Below are 20,437 nucleotides of genomic sequence, written 5' to 3'. Positions count from 1 at the left end.
GAGAACAATAAATGAATAAGTTGCCAACTTTTTTGCCACATACAAAAGCAGAGAAATTTCACATTTGAAATTAACAGTTTGGTGGAAAAACGTAATTTAGTTTGTCCAGCCATTGCGGTTCAGCCCTTCCGTGAACCCCGTACAGCGCAGGAACGGTTTTAGTGCATCCGACTCCTTTCTTTTTTTTTGGATGAAACAGCATTATCCACAAAGGGGGTGGGGTGGAAAGATAGGTTCATTTACATGCGGACGAGAAACTAAAAACAGGATGTACACAATTTGTGAGAAGATAAACTGAGAAACCCAAACAAAACAAAGTCTATTTTGATGCAGATTCAGACTATACAACTACAACACCAAAATCTAAAAACCAAATCCAATAAAACAAGCAAATCGATTAATCAAATGATACCCTTCTTATTGATGCTGATGCATCCCAAGGTATAAACCATTGAAAAAGGAGATATTTATCATCTGCATTCTGCACTACATTTCAGCTCAACAAAAATTTATTATGGGCAGCAAAAATTTGGTTATTGCAAAGCAGATGCATGTACACGATCTCTACAAAAAGTCCAAATGAATATCACTCAAAGGCATACCCACGACAAGATCGAAAAGATAAATAACTGTAACATTGTTTAATTTAATGTCCCATCTCACTTTAACCAGACCAACATGTGGGAGTAAATACTAGTCAATTAGCATTTCTTTCACGTTGTTCAACCCAACCAAATGGGGCAGCACTAGCATACAAGGACGAGGACAAGCTTCCCATCCCTCCCACATTAAGATGCACGGCTGGTTCAGGTGTATGAAATGAGCCCAACATGACGAGAAATATTAGTTCTTCAACTAATGTTACATGGAAAATCTGGTAAGCACGGCAATCAATGGTGTCAATTAACACTAACAGCAGATTTCTTCCATGGAAGCTTTCGCTCATTGGATGAACCATCCATAGTTGGGGGTGACAAGAAGTCCAACGTCTTCCGGAATCAGCACTCGGTAGACCATAAAAGATTGAACAGACAGGAAACCCTGTTAAAATAGGAAACCCACAATCAGCAAGCAGACTAAAACTCGTCGTTTTAGGCTCAGACTGGAGATATCCATAGGTGAAGGCAATCGCTTCACCAGGAAGTCTTCAAGTTTTTCTGTTTCAATTTCATTTAGATATGCAATAATAAAGATCCACTCTTCACTCTTTTTTCAAACAATTTCCATGTGGAATGACAAAAGGACCAGAAAGAGAAAGCTTACGTACCCATAGAACCCTAAAGATGAAAGCAGTAATAAAGCAAGCACAGCAGAACTATAACTACGAAAAGATAATAGGGAGAAAAAGAAAACCCAAATGAACATTACATTTCCTGATTTGGTAAAATTGAACCATGCATGACAGAGAAAACAGTATCTTGGAGGTTTTTTTTTTCTTTTGATGACGAGTGCATGGCACATGCCTGCATGTGCCATTAACATTTGTTTCACTAAGAAAATTACCTTCACTTGGTTGGGGAGCCACTCACATTCTCCACTTGATGCATTTAAAATCGAACATGCAACAACAACAACAACAAACCCAGTGTATTCCCACTTTGTGGGGTCTGGGGGGGGTAAGATGTACGCAGTCCATACCTCTACCTCTGATGAAGTAGAAAGGCTGTTTCCGAAAGACCCCCGGCTCAAGTTACGAGATATCAAACAAACACATAGTACAGCACAGAAGCAGATGACATAACATAGATACTGCAGCCATAAGGAATATAAAACAGAGTAAAGCAGGAATGCAGGAATATAAAGCAGAGGAAAGCACACAGATTCGTAACAAACATAGAACACGGAACACGGAACAGAACATTGAATACGGAATCATACCAGGAATACACCCCCACCAATTACCTCCCTACATTAGCGACCCGAACAGGCCCTAATCCTCTGCCGTAATTCGCGTCTTCCAGACCTTCCTATCTAGGGTCATGTCCTCGGTAAGCTGTAACTGTTCCATGTCCCGCCTAATCACCTCACCCCAGTACTTCTTCGGTCTACCCCTACCCCGTCTAAAACCATCCAACGCTAGCCTCTCACACCTACGGACCGGGGCATCCATGCCCCTCCTCTTCACGTGTCCGAACCATCTCAATCGTGCTTCCCGCATCTTACACTCCACTGAAGTCACCCCAACCTTCTCCCGGATAGTCTCATTCCGAGCTCTATCCCTTCGGGTCAGTCCACACATCCAGCGCAACATCCGCATTTCTGCCACCTTCATTCTTTGGGTGTGGGAGTTCTTAACTGGCCAACACTCCGCTCCATACAGCAAGGCCGGACGGACTACCACCCTATAGAATTTACCTTTAAGCTTGGGCGGCACCTTCTTATCACACAGCACCCCCGATGCAAGTTTCCACTTCATCCATCCCGCCCCGATACGGTGCGAGACATCCTCGTCAATCTCACCGTTACTCTGGATCACGGACCCGAGGTACTTGACACTGTCCTCGGCAAATGGCAAATGGCAAATGGCAAATGGCAAATGACAATATTGAATTATTGATCATAATCAGGAAACAAGGACCAAAACCAATCAAATCCTGTGTGGAGCTCATGAAACATTAGGTGAACAAAAATTTGAAAAGATAGACAAAGTTGAATCATTAGGTTAATAGCTAGTGATGAAAGGAGTAGCGTCATAGCTTTCTTTAGATAATATTCACACTAGCAGAGTTTCTTTCACACGAATGCTCTGGCAATTTTCATCCCGTTCTTTGACCTATCTCCCTACTCCACTCCCTCAAAGGGAGGGAGAGGAACGGGTTTTACATTAAATGGTTGATTTACGTCACAAAACCAATGATCTTTCATAATTAACTCATTTCACAAATGAACGACCAACCTTAATTATGCATTTTGCTGGACTTGTCGGTGTAATTGCAGAATCCAATCCTGATAACCAATAGAACCACCAACTGGGTCCTCAATTAGATTTGCAAGCAAAAAGAAGCCTTCTCTAGGCTGTTCACCTTGCCTCACAAGATGGCATGTTTGATAGTACGATCTATCGCTCTCCCTTTGCTTTTTAAGCAAACCCATCAGTTCTCTTGACATTTCATTATCTAGCTCTTGAAGTGTAACCTGGTTCTCAATCAAAAAGAAAAAAAACAGATCAGAGAGTGAAAGACAAGCAGAAAATTTGCAAGAGCTAACACAAAACATCAACAAAGTGAAGGCCATAAGGTTGAATCAGCGAAGAAACCAGCTGACTCAAACTTAGTTCCTCCATTCCAAATTAATTGCCTGAGTTGTCCTCTCTCCTAACAGGTAAAGTATTGCTGCACCAAAGAACAAATGCTTTTTTTTGGATAACCGAGAAATCCCATGTCCAATGGCGTGCAGTTCGGATTATACTCCAACACGTGACTTTATATTCATACGCAAGAAAATGGGGAGCCTAGATTCGGAAGAAGGGAGGCCATGCACCCTTTTTTAATGATGGCAGTGTCAGGCCAGCTTGCACATGCATATATAAATTCCACCAAGTACCAGCTACCCCACTAGCATAGGTTCCAGGTAACTCTGCCCACCAAAGCTTGGGCAGATAGGGACTACACACCCATATTTTAAGGTTCTACAAGCAAAGAAAGGCCCTAGACGCAAACACATCGTTAATTCTCAGAGAACTTTATATCACATGTAAGCAAACTTATTCCAAAATGAAGAAGAGAATAGCCCAAACAAGGATTTAAGACCGATAGTCATCAAGGATCTCTTTCAACAAGAATCTTTAAGATCCAGAAAAAGAACTGCTTCTTGACTCACTAAGTTCAAATTTGCAACACAACCAAATAGAAGTTATTTCTTCAGAAATGCCTACCTTTTTCGTTACAAATTTCAAAAAAAAAAAAAAAAAAGTTCTCTTCAGAAATGCCAAAATCAGTGTCCGGGGCTAGTCAGTGAAATGTGATCTTATGACCTAAAATGTTTTGTGCACTTGCTATCTATTTACCATATATCTCCACTTCAGCTATTTGAATCTCTGTATTTCAATTTTCAGGAAAGTATCTACACAGGGTGTTGGCAAGGTCTGCGTACACTCTACCCTCCCAGACCTCACTTGTGGGATTTCACTGGGTATGTTATTGCTGTTGTATTTCAGGAAAGTGGCAGATCTAAGCACTTAGGTTCTTTCACCAGCAGAGGCGGAGCTAGAATTTCTGCTTAGGGGGTTCAAAATCTGAACAAAAATCAACCGACAGTGGGGTCTGGGGGGGAGATGTACGCAGTCCATACCACTACCTCCAGAGAAGTAGCAAGGTTGTTTCCGATAGACCCCCGGCTCAAGACAAAGAATAGTAACGAATACATAATAAAAGCATGCAACAAGATGGCACAACAAAAATAAGACACCCACACGGTAATACCCTACACTAACGTACCAAAGGCACTCCCCAACCTCGACCCCCCACCCCAACCCTCCCACATGCACTAGCCTTCTATCCTAATTCGCGTCCTCCACACCTTCCTATCTAGGGCATGTCCTCGGTAAGCTGTATAATCTACAATATATAAATAAAATTTATTTTAACCATGTATTTATAATACTCTCTTCGTCCCATTTTATGTGTTGCCATTTCCTTTTTGGTCCGTCCCAAAAAGAATGTCACCTTTCCTTATTTGGTAACTATTTAATGGCATCATTCAATTTTATCCTTAGTGGGTCCCACTTATTAAGAAAAGACAACTAAAAAATAAATATTAAAATAACTTTAAGAGGGGCAATTTTGTAAAATTCACAAAGTCATCACTTATTACTTAAACTCCGTGCCCGGTCAAATGGAAACACATAAAATGGGACGGAGGTAGTATAATTTTCCGTCGAAGGGGGTTCGGACGAACCCCCCTTTAATAGGCTAGCTCCGCCTCTGTTCACCAGACAAGATGGATGTTACCAAAGCAGCTATTCTTTCATAAAAACTCATTGCAAACCTAGTTCCATGCTAATTCTATTGCTCACATACTGTGTGCTCGAAAAAAGCAAATATGCAGGAAATTTTTACACCTTCAGGGAAAAGATATCACATGGGAAGTTTAGAATCTTTGGGCCTTCAGTATGCACTTGTACAAAGGGAGAGAATCCTGTTCTGAGGCTACCCAGAAACCAGAACATGAAACCTACTGGAAGTACTTCTGAAGAACAACTCATCCATATCTAGGAAAACAATAAAAAGGAACCCCAGAAAAGACCAAATCTTATGCATGGCCCTGTTAACCTAGAAGAGAAGGCACAATAGACGCCTAAACCAGAAGCAACTGAGATTTACTAGTTCTGTTTACATGCAGGCCAAAACAAGGAGACAGGGAATTAGGGAAATTTTATAGGTTCCACAGAATTGGATGATGCGGTAAAAAGGAAAATGTTAATAAATCTGAGCCAAACTAGAGGGGCAGAAATAGAAGAAAGAGACAAAATTCAAAAGATGGCAAGAGTAAAACCTATAGAACACATGGCAAAGTAGAAAAGATGGATTGGAGATACGCATCTATAACTTTGTGAGACCAATAAAGGATTGTGTGTGTCTTCTCCTAGCAGTAGCTTCCAACACTTACCTAAAGGGCAGTGCTGGCTCACCAAAAAATAACACATCGACTAAAGGAACTAACCCAAAATACGAATGTCAGTCGGATAATGATACAATTATTAGTTCGCATAGCACAAGTAGTAGACTATAAATAAAGAAACAGATAACTTATGGTCCTGTGTAAAATTGAAAAAAGAGGCTTGCCCAGAAAGAAAAAAAGACGGTATAGGTGAAGTTTAGTAGAGATATAATCCTCATAATCAGCAACATCTATACATGGTGACAATTTCCATATTCTCTCCATGGAACCACTTTGAAAAATAAAATGAGAACGTTGTTTTTGGCTTCATCCATCATATTATCCATTGCCAGAAGTCTAATCAGATTTTACCAGTTAAACCAAACCAAAATAAGAATCTAAGTAGTTGGCATTAAAAGTTCAACATTCAAATTTCATATGGCTTACTGTTTGGTCCATTCCGTACCTTAGAGAAGTCAGCAAAGTTTTCTCCGAGCAAATTCTGGATCATATTAGGAGAAAGCCCTCTACCAAACCAGATGACAAACCGGAAACCATCATCATAAAGATAGAGACCCTGGGGATCTAAGCTCTCTGCTGTAAGTGGAACCTCTTTCAAGATGTCTTTAGAGTCCTCAGGTGAAGATGGTTTCTAGAAAAAGAAAATTAATAGGTTTTAGAACCTTTTGAGAATAAACAGCAATAATGTGGAAGGGCAGTCAGATGCATACTTTTAGAAGATATTCATCTATACGGATCAACTTAGGATATAGAAGCTTCAACAATCTTTTAACGGGCAAAGCCATCATGGTATATCCAGCCGCACATCGTTCATCAAGCTGAGCATCAGCATATCCACCACGGAGAGCAGTTGATTTGCATAAAGCTAATTCATATAATGCCAAATACTTCAAAGATTCTGGATATATCATCCTTCCAGCCACACGGTGCTGAACAGCATAGAGATTTCGATATTCTCTAAGAGCTTTCACAATCCTGAGTTGAATAGAATTTCGAGCCTCTTCTAATTTAGAGGTCAGAGTTTTCTCAATGGCTGAAAGAAAAGAACTCACGTGTAAGAGACTTAAAATTACTAAAAGCAAAAAATCTCTAAGTCGAAGGACCAAATACAGGAAATATATAGCATAATTTACCAAGCCTGGAAAAAAGAGAAACGATGGCACCAGTATCAGCCAGGCGATACATTTCTCCTAAATCTGAAACAACAGGTGCTGCTGCTGTGTGTACCCTAATGCGCCTTTCTCCAGAAGATGATGTGTAGCTTTTAATTGTTAAGGAAGTGTTCGAGGAAACCTTATTCCTCATTCATCATGGGAAAGTTCATTCATTATCTAAAAGATATATATTTAAAAAAAGTAGGAAATTAATGCTTTCTATGAAATTATAAAGAGGGATTATCATCCCAGAATAGAAATCACCTGGAATTCTATCTAAAAAGAATCTGATACAGGCGTACTCAAATAAATATATGAAGTGAATTAAGCTCAAAACATTTCATGATAAAGGATACAGTAGGGCAATTTGGAAAAATACTGTCTGGGAATTGAGTAGTGTTTCTTCAAGGGATAACTGCATTGCATATGCTTTATCACAGTCAACAGCAGGAAGTGCTATTAGATCAGTGGATCTCAGCATGAAGTTCCCATGATAAGTTGTAAAACGAACACCTGAAAGCACCACAAAAGAACACCTTAATGACCATTACCAACACACACTCCACAAAACTCACTCGTTATTTCACATGGAAGAGAAATCCAGCTTCTAGAGGTTAGTAATACAGCAAGATAACCTTTTCCACATCTTATACGCATGACAGACTCCCAAGCAGTTTCTCTTGTAAGATCTCGGGTTAACTCGTGATGCAATCTATCTTTGTGCATGGAAGCTTGAAAACTTGGATAGTAGTATACCTGACCACCTGTATACTTCGCCAGCGTCCCTACAACATAATTAAGGGAAATTATACACCAATATCTCATGAGGAGTGAGGAAGAACCTAGACATTAATAACTGTGGTGGCCAAGACTATGAACTCCCATTATGTGCAACTTTCGGTTAAATAAACTGAACTACCTTGACTATGGCAATACTGAGGACAGGGAATGTTTCAGCATACCAAATAATTTAAAGAATTGACAAACTTCTTCACAGTTCCTTTGTATGTGACTTATTTCTACTAATTCTAGTTTTGCTAATACTAACAAATTTCAAAGTGAAAGAAAATCCTCGCAGAAGTCACTCAATAGGCCTTGCCAGAGTGCCTTCTGCACAAGGCCCCTTTACAGAAAAAGATATGTTTGATAGATTAAAAGAGCTCATAGAATTCAGTGACAGAATTTTGGGCATATGTAAAAAGAAAATGTTGGTGTAAATCAAAGTAGTCATAAACTGACAACTTGAGAAAGAGGATATTAGTGAGTTAGTGTTGCACGCGCAGAGAATCTGGAGAAGATATTAATTTCTTGTTGCATTGCAGGTTGACAACACAATTATGAGCACTTGCATTCTAGCTTATATAAAAGATCAAGGGTGTTACACAATAAAAGTGGACGATGCAACCACAAGCTAGACTAGGGATCACAAAGGATCAAACGTGGGAGATAGACAGCCTGAAAATCACCAATAAATCACTTTTGGTGCTGACGTAATGCAAGGAAGAAAGAATGTTCCAGTGTGCTGCAATGACATAAAAGGCATCAAAAGATCCTTCATGTCAAACTTGTTAATTTGGTGTAACGATTGAATACCATGTTGTATTGACAACTGGAAACTTGTTTAGACTTTAGATGCCAGCCCTTCATGTCAAACTTGTTAATTTGGTGTAACGATTGAATACCATGTTGTATTGACAACTGGAAACTTGTTTAGACTTTAGATGCCAGCAGACAATTTGTTCAAACTTTTGACAGCAACTTGATGTTTAGTAATGAAAACTTTTGACTTATCAACAGGAATACTTTTTTTTTTTTTTTAGAAAGGAGCATTCATCAGCTTAAAAATGAAACAAAGTTTAATTTGTGGAGTAGATATCCTTTATCGTTGGAGCTCAATTACCTATTGTAGCTATGTCAGTATATTTGTCGCTGAAAGCATACACATTGACTGCTATCTGATACTTGGTGAAATCAGCAGCCATCTGTTTATAAAAAGGATCTTCAGGTACTCTCAGAGTATGCTCTTTATCAGTTCCATAAACACGAAGATCATCTCCTCGCAGTTTTAAGCGACCAACACCAAGGGATGGCATACTGCTTTGAAAGATCAGCAATTTACCGCCAAGTTGGTTCTAGAAGCAAAGAGGTGATATTAGTCAATGCGAATCAACAGATGGCAAAAATAGTGAATTTACAAAATGTGAAAAGAAAAAAGTCTGTCCTAGAACCTGAATGTTGAAAAATCATGGGCATAACATAGAAAGAAGGTCGCGCACCATAACCATGAAGGCTGTTTTAAGAGCTGGACCAAAAGCTGATTCCACATTCATATTATCCTGAAACATAGAAGGAAGGCTGTCTAGAAATGCATCTACCACAGCTCTTGATTCTGACAAGTTGACAAGAAGATCATCTGGCAATGGCACAAATACATCTTCGAGATCTGACATGACCATCATTTGCGGTTGAGTCAAGGAAGACTGGTACAAGAGGAAAAGAACCAATGTTATTTAGCAATAAATGGATATTGATATCATCTGATAAGAAAAACCATTACTCAGCTGACTTGCCTTCATGTTATAAAAGTGTACTGTACTGTCATAAGTTATAAACCCGATCTGTGTTCTTGGAAATCCAGGCAAGTTGTCCAAACAGTTCTTGATTGTTTGTGCTAGGACCTGACATAGATATATTAAAGGGATTAACAAGGGCATATCAGATAAACTAGCAAGTTAATAGATTATTCTCCCAAAAATTGTTCCATTAGCCAACACAAATAGAAGTTTAACTAGACAGGCAATTGATACTTAGGCTGCATTTGTTTTCTTAAAGATTCAGACGTCTGAATCTGAATGCACATCTGAATGATTAAGATATTGTCTCTGGATCTGAAAACTGAATGATTAAGACTGTTTGTTTTACAACATCTGAATGTGCAAAATAAATTTATTTGTATATATAGTAAAATAAAAAAATACAATTTAAATAAAAAACTAATTATATATCAAAAAAGTATGAAATTTAATACAATAAAATTATTATTTGATTAAAAAAAAAATATTTATGTTTGTTAGTGATAGTGGAGATGGTTTATAATGGTAGTTGCGGTGACGAAGAATATGTGGAAGTTGTGATGTATTAGTGGTAGTTAGCGGTGGTGCTAGTTGTGATAGAAGAGTTGGTCGATAGTAGGGATTAGTCGGTAGTGGTTGATGATGATGGTGTTGTCGACGGCGGTGGTGGCGGTAAATATAATTAGAAAAATAAAGGCAGTAGGTGTGGTAGCGGTTGACAATAGTGGTTGGTAGCGATATTTGTTGTCGATGGTGGTTGTGACGGTGGAGGTGGTTGGTGGTGGTTGGCAATGATGGTGGTGGCAGAGATGGTGACTGATGATTGTGAATAGTGTGGCAGTGAATAATATCCAATACCAGAATACCTCTTCAGACCTGTTACTTGATTCTAGATCTGAATGATTAGGACCTATTCAGACCTATTAAGAGCTAAAATCTTAATAAAACATAAATGCAGTTAATGGTCTAAAGTCTGAAACATTCAGATTCAGACCCCTCCATTAAGTGCAAACAAATGAGCCCTTAATGGAATATATCAAATTAAATGATAAAATTCGAGCAGAAACTCATGCTCATAAATACACACATTCAGGCACATCTATGTGAAAGCTTTCTCAGAAGCATTTCAATATAAGGTACTAATGGCAAAACTTGCATCAACAAGACAAATAATAAAGACAAATAGAGAATCATCTCCTAGTTAGGCAACACGCACGTAAGAAGGATTTGTCGCCAAAATTGAATAAAGTTTGGATTTATGTGTCCTTTGATGTAGTTACATACAAACTGCAAAACTCAATAACTAAATCTCTTACCTCAAGCATTCCACTTCTCACAGCAGTCAAAGATACATCGATGAGAAAAAAGTATAGGGGGGGCATAGGAGGCCGGACCATGTACTCAGCAGGAGCAATAAACTCCACGCTACCTTTGGTAAGTTCAGGCCTTTGATCCAAGTCGACTCTTCTGCCACTGGCATCCAAATGGGCGAAATATTCACCAGGAACTAGACGTAAAAAAGGAAAAATGAGCCCATGCATTTCAAAAAAAAGACACAATATTCTACATCCTAAATATGCAATGCTAGCAATGAGAATCTGTAAGATTCTTAAAAATGAAAAAAAGCAAAACAACATAGCTGGGAGGCCCTGACATATAATGCTAACTTGTACATAAACGACAATGAAAAGAAACCATATTAGGCACATTAAAACTAGCATAGATCTTCGGTAGTCACAATCAGAGAGGGCATGGTGCAATATCAAAGTTCTCTTAGCAGCAATTTGAATGAACGGTGAGCAATGAGTAGAAGAAAGTCGCTAAAGATGCAACGAGCAGAAAGTGAGATCTACATAGAAGTTATTGTTCATTAATAAGATAGCACAGTTTAGTGTCAAAGGCTTAAAGCTAAGTGGGGTCATTTTATTAAGTCATTTACTCATTAATCATCTGACCTACCAATTACTTAATCAAGGTTAAGGTTGTTTCTCAAAACTCGCATGTGTTCTTGTAAGTACATATATTAGGGTGACAGCTTCATGCATATTAACCCACTTCCCTCCCTCCCTCTCACAAACCCTTCTCATTCTACCCACATATTAGGAAGTGAATCAGTGCAAAAACGCAACAGAATATTCAAAGAGGAATTCAACTATTTTAGGGAGCTGCATATTACTGAAAATTTTAGGGTATACTAAAATCAAAAGGAGAGCTCTGACTACACACTGGTTAAACAGTCAAGACCTGAAGAAATATCAATAGTGACAGTAATTACCTTCATTAAGCAGTGCACATATATTACATCTCCACTTTCTTCCACTGTCAGTGAATGTCACATAAGGATTTACGTAAGTGCGACACCTTCTACAGCGGATGATACCAGTTGGGGCAAAGTTAACTACAGGAACTTCATCCTGCATGACATATATTTTGCACATAGAGCAAGTGAGATTCACATGAAACCCTAAAACCTGTAACTATCCAGAATATGAAAGAGTACTACGCCATGAATACAAACCCCATCAGGTGCCTCCGCGAGAGGACAGACAACTGCTCCAAGAGATAAGTGCCACCTTGAAGCCAAAGACTGAGAATTTGGTATGCCACTAGTTGTCAGCCTCAAAAATCTTGAACTACAGTTCATGGGATACATCTCCGACAAAATGTTCCGCTCAAGATCAACTTCAATTGGTCTCGGTAAAACCTTAGAGTCGAGACCGGAATCAAATGATCCTGGAACAGACCCAATTGAAAAAGAACTGAAGTCTTCCACCAAACCCTGCATCGCAGATGTGGGAGGCATAGATCCTGGACGTTGAGTTGTTACGGGTGGAGGTGCTGCAAACCCTCCTTGTTGAGCAAGATAAGGGCTAGAAGCTGCTGGCACTGGTGGAACATAGCCGCCTGGCTGAGAAGGAAATGGTACTGATTGTCTAGGTGGAGCTTGTGTAAACCCTGAAGGTTGCTGATTTATATACCCAGGGAAAGCAGATTGAAAGCCAGGTCTAGCAGCAGGATAAGCTGAACCTGCTAGAGGAGAAGATGGCTGTGTAGTTGCTCTGGCAGCAGAAAACTGAGACTGCATAGGTGCTTGATGAACATTTTGACTAGGCTGAAATGTATTTACACCTGGAGGAGGAGATCCCATCGGAACCGTAGGAGGTTGGATTTGTGGATGATGGGTAACAGGAGGTGCTGAAAAAGGACCTGAAACAGGTCTAACTGGGGCTGCTACAGGCTGCCCCGGCACTGAAGTGCGTGGAGGTGGTACCTGAGCAGTAGAAGGAAACTGCGGCGCTGGGAAACGCGGGAAAGGGCCAGAGACTGTCTGCCCATATGGAGGTGCTGATGTTGGAGGAGGCCTCCCTGCATCATTAGGCATACCAGGTGGCATCGGTCTAAAATTAGAGATCCCTGGTCCAACCATGGGACCAGATGATGAAGGAGACGACATAGTCGGAGAAGAAGGAGGAGGAGGAGCAGGCCGAAAAGCAGAAGCATCAGATCCAACCACAGGACGAGATGATTGAAAAGGAGTTGTACTCTGTGGAGCACCAAAAGGTGAAGCAGGCCTTGAGGGAAAGGTTGGACGATTGGGATATTCCGTGCCCATGATCACAATGGACCGCTTCCTGAAATTTATCCACCAACAAAAATAATTAAACATGTCATTACCACAAAAATCAATACTACAGCACAAAAAAAGTAATGAAAGACTTATATATCAGCCAAAAATAGTAGGAAAACAAAAATTTGCAGAGTAGTAACGCAACCCATGAGTGGGAAAAAAATAAAGATAAGGACAAAGTAGCAGTTTGGAGAATCTGGTGAGTTCTCCCAGCAAATAAGAAATGGTTGGGGAAATGACAGACAGGGCAAAAGGACAGATAAGACCGGCAAAGGAAAGCTCAGTTGCATTTCCACTATCTGCCTACTGCACATATAATCTAGTTTCTAATAGCTGAAACTCGTAGAGAAACACTCAATAGAAGCCAAATCACAACATGTTTTGCCTCTATTCTAATAACTTCCTTTAAAACCTAGTAAAATAGAGGTCTTGGTAGTTGATTTTTGGACAGCTTTACAGGTTTTTGCTCTGTTAACTCCAAATAGTTTTGTACTGGAGTTTCTCTGTTTATTTTCCTGTAATCTCGACATCCGGTCAGTGCCTTCTCTAATAATATCTCAATACTTCATCAAAAAATACCAACTTCCTTTAATCCCCGACATTAATACTGTTCCAGCAATCTAAATTTCCTCATAATAGATCATAAAACAGTTAATAAAAACAGTATCTCTAAGCAATTGTACAACCTAGAGCAACATTCAATTCTGTCGTCGATGTACATATATTCAACAATAGAATTCAGCATCTGATCTCATAAGATCAGAATTAACACATTAAGAAAAATAAAATGCAATTTTAATACAGTTCCAAATCGCACTATTAAAAAAATTGAACATATAAGTTGTAGATTTGGAGTATAGGATAAATTAATTACCTGATTAAAGATCTCGCCGGTGACTTCGCCGGGAAATAATCGAGTCGGAGTTAAGAGAATCGGCGATCAGTCGGAGCGAGGTCGAAGTGATGAGTTAAATCGCAGGGAAGTATAAAGAGTTAAAAGTTGGACATAAAACATAATAATAGGCTTTTTTTTATTTCTCCTTTTAACAGAAGAACTGTGAAGGAACTGTGAAGATCCAAATCCGAATAGAAAATAATTTTACTGTCAGAAAACAAAAGGATGAAAATTTTTCACTATTGCCCCAGATGATTTCACTAGTCTTTTACATTCTCCTCCCTACCATTGCCCAAATTGCACTTTGGCACGGATTTAAGTTTTTTTCTCTATTTTAATTTGAGATAATCATCAAAAACGCATACGATTATGAGTTAATTGTTAGTTGTTTTCTTTTTTATCTGAATTAATATCAAATATGTTATTTTCTTACGTGTCTCGATAGTTATGTGATGGGTGAATTTCAGCTCTTGCAGCAACTAAATATATTAAAAGATAAATAGATGTTAAGATGTTATTCTTGTCTAATCATGTTTATTATCTCCTATGTAATAATAGTTAAATGCATAAAATTATTTTTCAAGATTAATTCAGTCCCTACACAACAATAGTTAAATGCATAAAATTATTTTTCAAGATCAATTCAGTCCATGCATAACAATAAAAGTTTTGTAAATAAAGCTTGAGAAAAGACATCAAAAACCTCCTGAACTTGTCGCCAAAACTCACTTCAGATCCTAAACTAATCGGGCAATTATTTACTCGTCTTAACAACTTTTTAGTGAATTAATTTCAACCTCAAAATCAAAATCCCACTCTCACAGCGGAGAGTGCACTACACACTTGCCACGTCATTGCCAAATCAGTGTCACATCAATGTCATGTCATTGCCACGTAAGAAATTATAATTTTTTTAAAAAAAATAATCCCACACACTTACTTTTTATATTTATTTTTTTTAAATATATATATATATATATATATATATATATATATATACTATTTTTATATATATAAAAAAAATTAATATATATTATATTTTATATAAATAAAATAGACCGCACCCCCCTTCTTTCTTCTTCTTCACAGCTCCCACCCCCCAGCCCACCACCCTTCATTCTTCTTCGTCACAGTTCCCACCCCAATTCCTTCTTATTCTTCAGTAGACAGCAGCCCCCCGTCCCCTTCCCTTCCTCCTCCTCCTTTTTCTTCTTCACATAAAAGCACCCATTTTTCTGTTTCTTTCACCATTGTGCAAACTTTCCAATAAGATTTTTTCTTCATCAAATGAAAAATTAACTTGAGCATATCCAACAATGAACTAAATACAAGTACATAATCACAAAAACACATCAATACACAAAATCTCAAATCCAAATTCTTTCACATTAACCAAAACCCAAAATCTCAGAACTCCCAAATTTTCAATCTTTTACTCAAAAATATCTACAAAAATGGCATAAACAGTCTCAAATTCAAAAATGGCATAGATGGTATTTGCATGACATGAAAATCTTGGCCAAGAAACAAACTTGTTCATCAATCTTAAACCTTTTTTTATTGTCGAAAAATGAAATTCTAAATCAATTAGTATTTGATAGGGAGGGGATTACGAAAAAACTGGGTGGGGTATGAAGAAGATGAAGAAATGAAGTGTTGGTGGGTGGGGTGGGGAAGGGGAGTGACGAAAAAAATGAAGTTCATGTCCTTTCTTGATTGTTTTTTTAATTTTATTTATATATGTAATAATAATAATAAAGTGGGCCCTTTTTTAAAAAAAATCACTCGTTTTTTTTTTGTCACGACAATCATAGAGGGTGAATTTAATTTACTTAAAAAAATTTAATGGAGTAAATAATGAAAAGTTAAGTTTAAATGGTAAAGTAGTTGGGAGTACAAGTTCAGGAAAAAAATATTTTTTCTCATAAAGCTTATAAACCAATTCCTCATCGTCATTTTGAGTAACCCTTTTCCTGTTTTACTAATAACAATTTTTTTTAATTATTTGTCTCCACCGCACTCATCTTACTATATATAATAAGAGAGAATGATAAAATTTGTAATTTTCATAAGTATAGTATGGTAATCTTTACTATTTAAAATTATGACATGTAAATGATAAAATTATTATTTTATATAAGCTTCTTCTTTTGCTACTTCAATCTTCACATTTGCTTTGTAATAATCTAAAAATTAAACTATCCATTTTTTTTTTCCTTATGTTTTCAGTTGTTTAGTTAATCAATAAATTCTTTTAGAAACTTTTATTATAATATTTTGCTTGTCATACTTTATTTATTGTTTAATCAAGTTCATTAAAGATTATAAAGTTAAATAATTAAATTAACTTTGTATGTTAAATTAGTTATATTTCATGATTTTATGAATCCATTTCCTCAATGATATTATTTTGACTCTAGCATCTCCCGCAATTATTAATTAATATTCAAATAGTTAAAATAGCCTTAACAAAATTAATATTATACATCCCTTTCTATTTTACGTGCTTTAAAAAAATTATCTTATTTTTCCACTATTTTTTTTTACCAATGCACCTTATTCCGTGCTCTTTATATATACATAATATTCAAAACATTTCCTTTGATGACTTTAGTAAAAAGTTAATTGATAAAATATATTTAAAATTAGTTAAAATGTTTCATATAATTGATATTTTTTTTTACGAAAAAACATATAATAAATGTGGAGATCTTCCTTTTGTTGGATGAATAATTCATAATTCTTTTGCTTCTTTCTTAGTAATTAGTACTATTACTAGAGAAGCATGTCCCGTGTCAGCACGGGCCCAAAATTAAGATATTTATTTATTTTTTCAATCTTGATATATTTAAATAAAATTTTTTAATAAAAGGATTGCATATATTTTCTAGGATTCATCCGGAATCGAGCATAAGTTCAACATATGTTATTCTAATTTGTATTTAGATAATTTAAGTTGTTAACTATTGTAATTTATAATATTTTTTTTATGTATTTTTCAAATTAATATACGTTACTTTTCTTGTCCAAATTTTTGTGGCATTAATAGTCAATTATATTTTAAAAATATTTTAAGTTTTTAATTATTGTGATTTATAATACTTTTCTTTTATTCCAATTTCAGTGATACTAATATAATTTCATGAGCCGACCAAATATTTTATATATTTTAAATTTTTTAAGTTGTTGATTATTGTGATTTCTCGTATTTTTCATGTAATTTTTTGAAATATATAACATATTAATTATTTTTTTTAGATATTTTAAGTTGTTAACAATTGTAATTTATGATACTTTTTATGTAATTTTTGAATAATATATGCTACTCTCCTTGTCCAGAGTTTTGTGTCGATGATAGGTAATTATATTTTTAAAATAATTTAAATTTTTTATCATTGTGATTTATAATATTTTTTCCATCTCAACTTATGTGGCACAATGCTTAAATGACCATAATAATTAATTAGGGGTGATATAGTAAAATCACGACTGAAGCAGAAATCAGTCAATTTTTTTTTAAAAAATTATTGATTATTGTTATTTACAGTACTTTTTATTTCATTTTCAAATAATATATGTTGCTTTATATCTTCTTCTGTCCCGTCTCAATTTATGTGACACTAATATATTTTGATAGTCAATCAAATATTTTATGTTGACATATCATTTTGTTATTCTTATTTTTCTAATACATAAATGACTTATAATAAGGAGTGATATAGTAAAATCATCGTTCGGCTTAGTGCGCTGACCGAAGGAACGGAGGATTAGTCTCACGGCTGCCGGCTGTGGTGATATCTTGGGAAACCAAAAAAAAAAATCATTGTTCAAAAAACAAAATTTTAATTTAAAATATTAAGAGTTAATTTCGCATTTTATGTCTATTTTATTTTTCATTAAATATTATTTTCTTAATACCTAGCTGACTCATAATAATTAATTAAGAGCGACTGATTGTGTTATTACTATAAAAAATAATATAATTTTATCATATCCAATAGTAATCATCGATAATTCACCGAAATAATATATTAATTAAATACAGGATGCTATATTTGCATATGCAAAATATGCTATTATTAAACATTATTGGATGGTGCATTATATTTATCTTTCACAATAATAAAATTTTACTATATATTTTTTTTATTTCTTTTTAACTTGATACATATTGACCCAAGACAAATTCTAAGAAAATATTCATTATAAATTTATTTTATTACATTAAATTTATTATTTTTTTATTTTAAAAATTCAAAGTTTAGTCTAAATATTAGTATTTCTATATAAGAAAAAAATAATTTTAAAATTTAAATTATTAAAATAAATAAATAAATAAATAAATAAAAAGATTAATTTTCTATATAAAAGTCAATTAAAATAATAAAATTGATTTACTTTAAATATTTAGTTGCAACTAATTAAGATAATTTTTTACTTTGTCATGATTTATGCTGCACTGATAAAATTTTGAGAGTTGAATAGAAATTTTATCTATTTTTTAAAAAGTATTTTAACTTTTTAATTATTGTGATTTATAATAATTTTTACGTAATTATCAAATAATATATTTACTCCCTATGCCCCAATTTATGTGGCTTCGATACAATTTTGAGAGTCAATTAAAATTTTTATATATCTTTTAAATATTTTAAGTTATTAATTATTATGATTTGCAGTACTTTTTTTTATCTCAAGTTATGTGGCATTGATAAAATAATGAAAGTCAATAAAATTTCTATATGTGGTAACAAATTATTGTGATTTGTAGTAACAAATTAGTTTTGAACATGATAGCTAATTAAAAAAAAATTACTTTCAATATGTAGCTATAGTTAATTAATATAAATTAATAGAATATATTAAATATTTAAATCATTATGATGAAACAATGAAATTATTATATATTGGGGCATGGTATGTAATTAAGTGGGAATAGAGGGTTTTTTTTTTTTAAGAGTCAATAAAATTTCTATATGTCTTTTACATATTTTAAGTTATTAATTATTGTGATTTGTGGTAACAAATTAGTTTTGAACATGATAGACAATTAAAAAAAAAAAATTTACTTCCAATATGTAGTTATAGTTAATTAATATAAATTAATAGAATATATTAAATATTTAAACCATTGTAATGAAATAATGAAATTATTATATATTGATACATGGTATTTAATTAAGTGGAAGTAGTTGGTTTTTTGGTAATTGCAAGAGGTGGTCGAAACCACCTCTTCTATACAATACTAGAGGAACATGGCTCGTGTCAGCACGGGCCCAACATTAAGATATTTATTTATCTTTTCAATGTTGATATATTTAAATAATTTTTTTTAATAAAAGGATTGCATATGTTTTCTAGGATTCATCCGGAATCTAGTATGAGTTCAACATATGTTATTTTAATACGTATTTAGATAATTTAAGTTGTTAACTATTGCAATTTATAATATTTTTTTATGTAATTTTCAAATTAATATACGTTACTTTTCTTATCCAAATTATTGTGGCATTGATAGTCAATTATATTTTAAAAATAATTTAAATTTTTAATTATTGTGATTTATAATACTTTTCTTCTATTTCAATTTCAGTGACACTAATATAATTTCAAGAGTTGACCAAATATTTTTTATATCTTTTAAATTTTTTAAGTTGTTAATTATTGTGATTTCTAGTATTTTTCATGTAATTTTTTTGAAATATATAACATATTAAATTATTTTTAAATATTTTAAGTTGTTAACAATTGTAATTTACAATACATTTAATGTATTTTTTGAATAATATATGCTACTCTCCTTGTCGAGAATTTTGTGTCGACGACGTTGATTATTAGAAATAACTACATTTATTTAACTAAAATTAAAGATGAATTGGTAAGTTCAATGACGATTTCAATTAATCTCAGTAATTAAATGATCAATTAAGTGTTTCATCCTTAGTAGAATAATTAATTGACCAATTTTATTTTAAATGATTCAAATTAAGTCATTCTTAGTAATAACTGTGTTGATTTAACTAAAATTAAACATGAATTAATGAGTTCACTAACAATTTTAATTAATCTCATCGTAATTACATGATTAACTAAGTGTATTTGTCCCAAGTAGAGTGATCAATTGACCAATTTTATTTGAAATAATTCAAATTAAGATATTATTAGTAATAACTAAATTGATTTAACTAAAATTAAAGATAAACTTACAATTTCAATTAATCTCATAGTAATTAAATTATCAACTAAGTGTATTCGTCATGATTGGAGTGATCAATTGATCAATTTTATTTGAAATGAATCAAATTAAGCCATTATTCGTAATAACTAAATTGATATAACTAAAATTAAAGATGAATTGATAAGTTCACTAACAATTTCAATTAATCTCTTAGTAATTATATGATCAACTATGTGTATTAGTCTTGAGGAAAGTGATTAATCGACCAATTTATTTCAGATGATTCAAATTAAGTCATTATCAGTAATAAATAAATAAATTTTGACTAAATTAAAGATGAATTGATAAGTTCACTTATAATTTCAATTAATGTATTCGTCCTTAATAGAA

The 20,437-nt window shown here is 34.4% G+C and overlaps 1 protein-coding gene across 1 annotated transcript; it reads right to left on the bottom strand.

Annotated features, from left to right (window-relative positions):
- Positions 1-491: 491 nt before the first annotated feature.
- LOC107859746 (protein transport protein Sec24-like At3g07100) lies at positions 492-14,060 on the bottom strand. Its single transcript, XM_016704837.2, has 14 exons — positions 13,849-14,060; positions 11,865-12,978; positions 11,622-11,760; positions 10,663-10,853; positions 9,344-9,451; positions 9,050-9,253; positions 8,674-8,905; positions 7,409-7,558; positions 7,130-7,286; positions 6,753-6,880; positions 6,330-6,652; positions 6,065-6,250; positions 2,897-3,135; positions 492-1,041 (listed from the first exon to the last, which is right to left on the bottom strand). Exons 2-13 carry the CDS (start codon positions 12,957-12,959, stop codon positions 2,902-2,904), a joined length of 3,147 nt encoding a protein of 1,048 aa, XP_016560323.1. The 5' UTR covers positions 12,960-12,978; positions 13,849-14,060; the 3' UTR covers positions 492-1,041; positions 2,897-2,901.
- Between the last annotated feature and the right edge of the window lie 6,377 nt (positions 14,061-20,437).

The sequence above is a fragment of the Capsicum annuum genome, chromosome 2, assembly GCF_002878395.1.
Source record: "Capsicum annuum cultivar UCD-10X-F1 chromosome 2, UCD10Xv1.1, whole genome shotgun sequence".
Lineage (NCBI taxonomy): Eukaryota > Viridiplantae > Streptophyta > Magnoliopsida > Solanales > Solanaceae > Capsicum > Capsicum annuum.
This window is presented reverse-complemented; position numbering and strand designations above follow the sequence as displayed.

Bases quoted from the DNA above. Each gene is read 5' to 3' on its own strand.
- LOC107859746 (XM_016704837.2), bottom strand. From the start codon at position 12,959: ATGGGCACGGAATATCCCAATCGTCCAACCTTTCCCTCAAGGCCTGCT. The intron at 11,761-11,864 runs GTTTGTATTCAT...TATGTCATGCAG, and splicing joins TCGCGGAGGCACCTGATGGG to GATGAAGTTCCTGTAGTTAA. The intron at 9,254-9,343 runs GCAAGTCAGCTG...CTCTTGTACCAG, and splicing joins TACACTTTTATAACATGAAG to TCTTCCTTGACTCAACCGCA.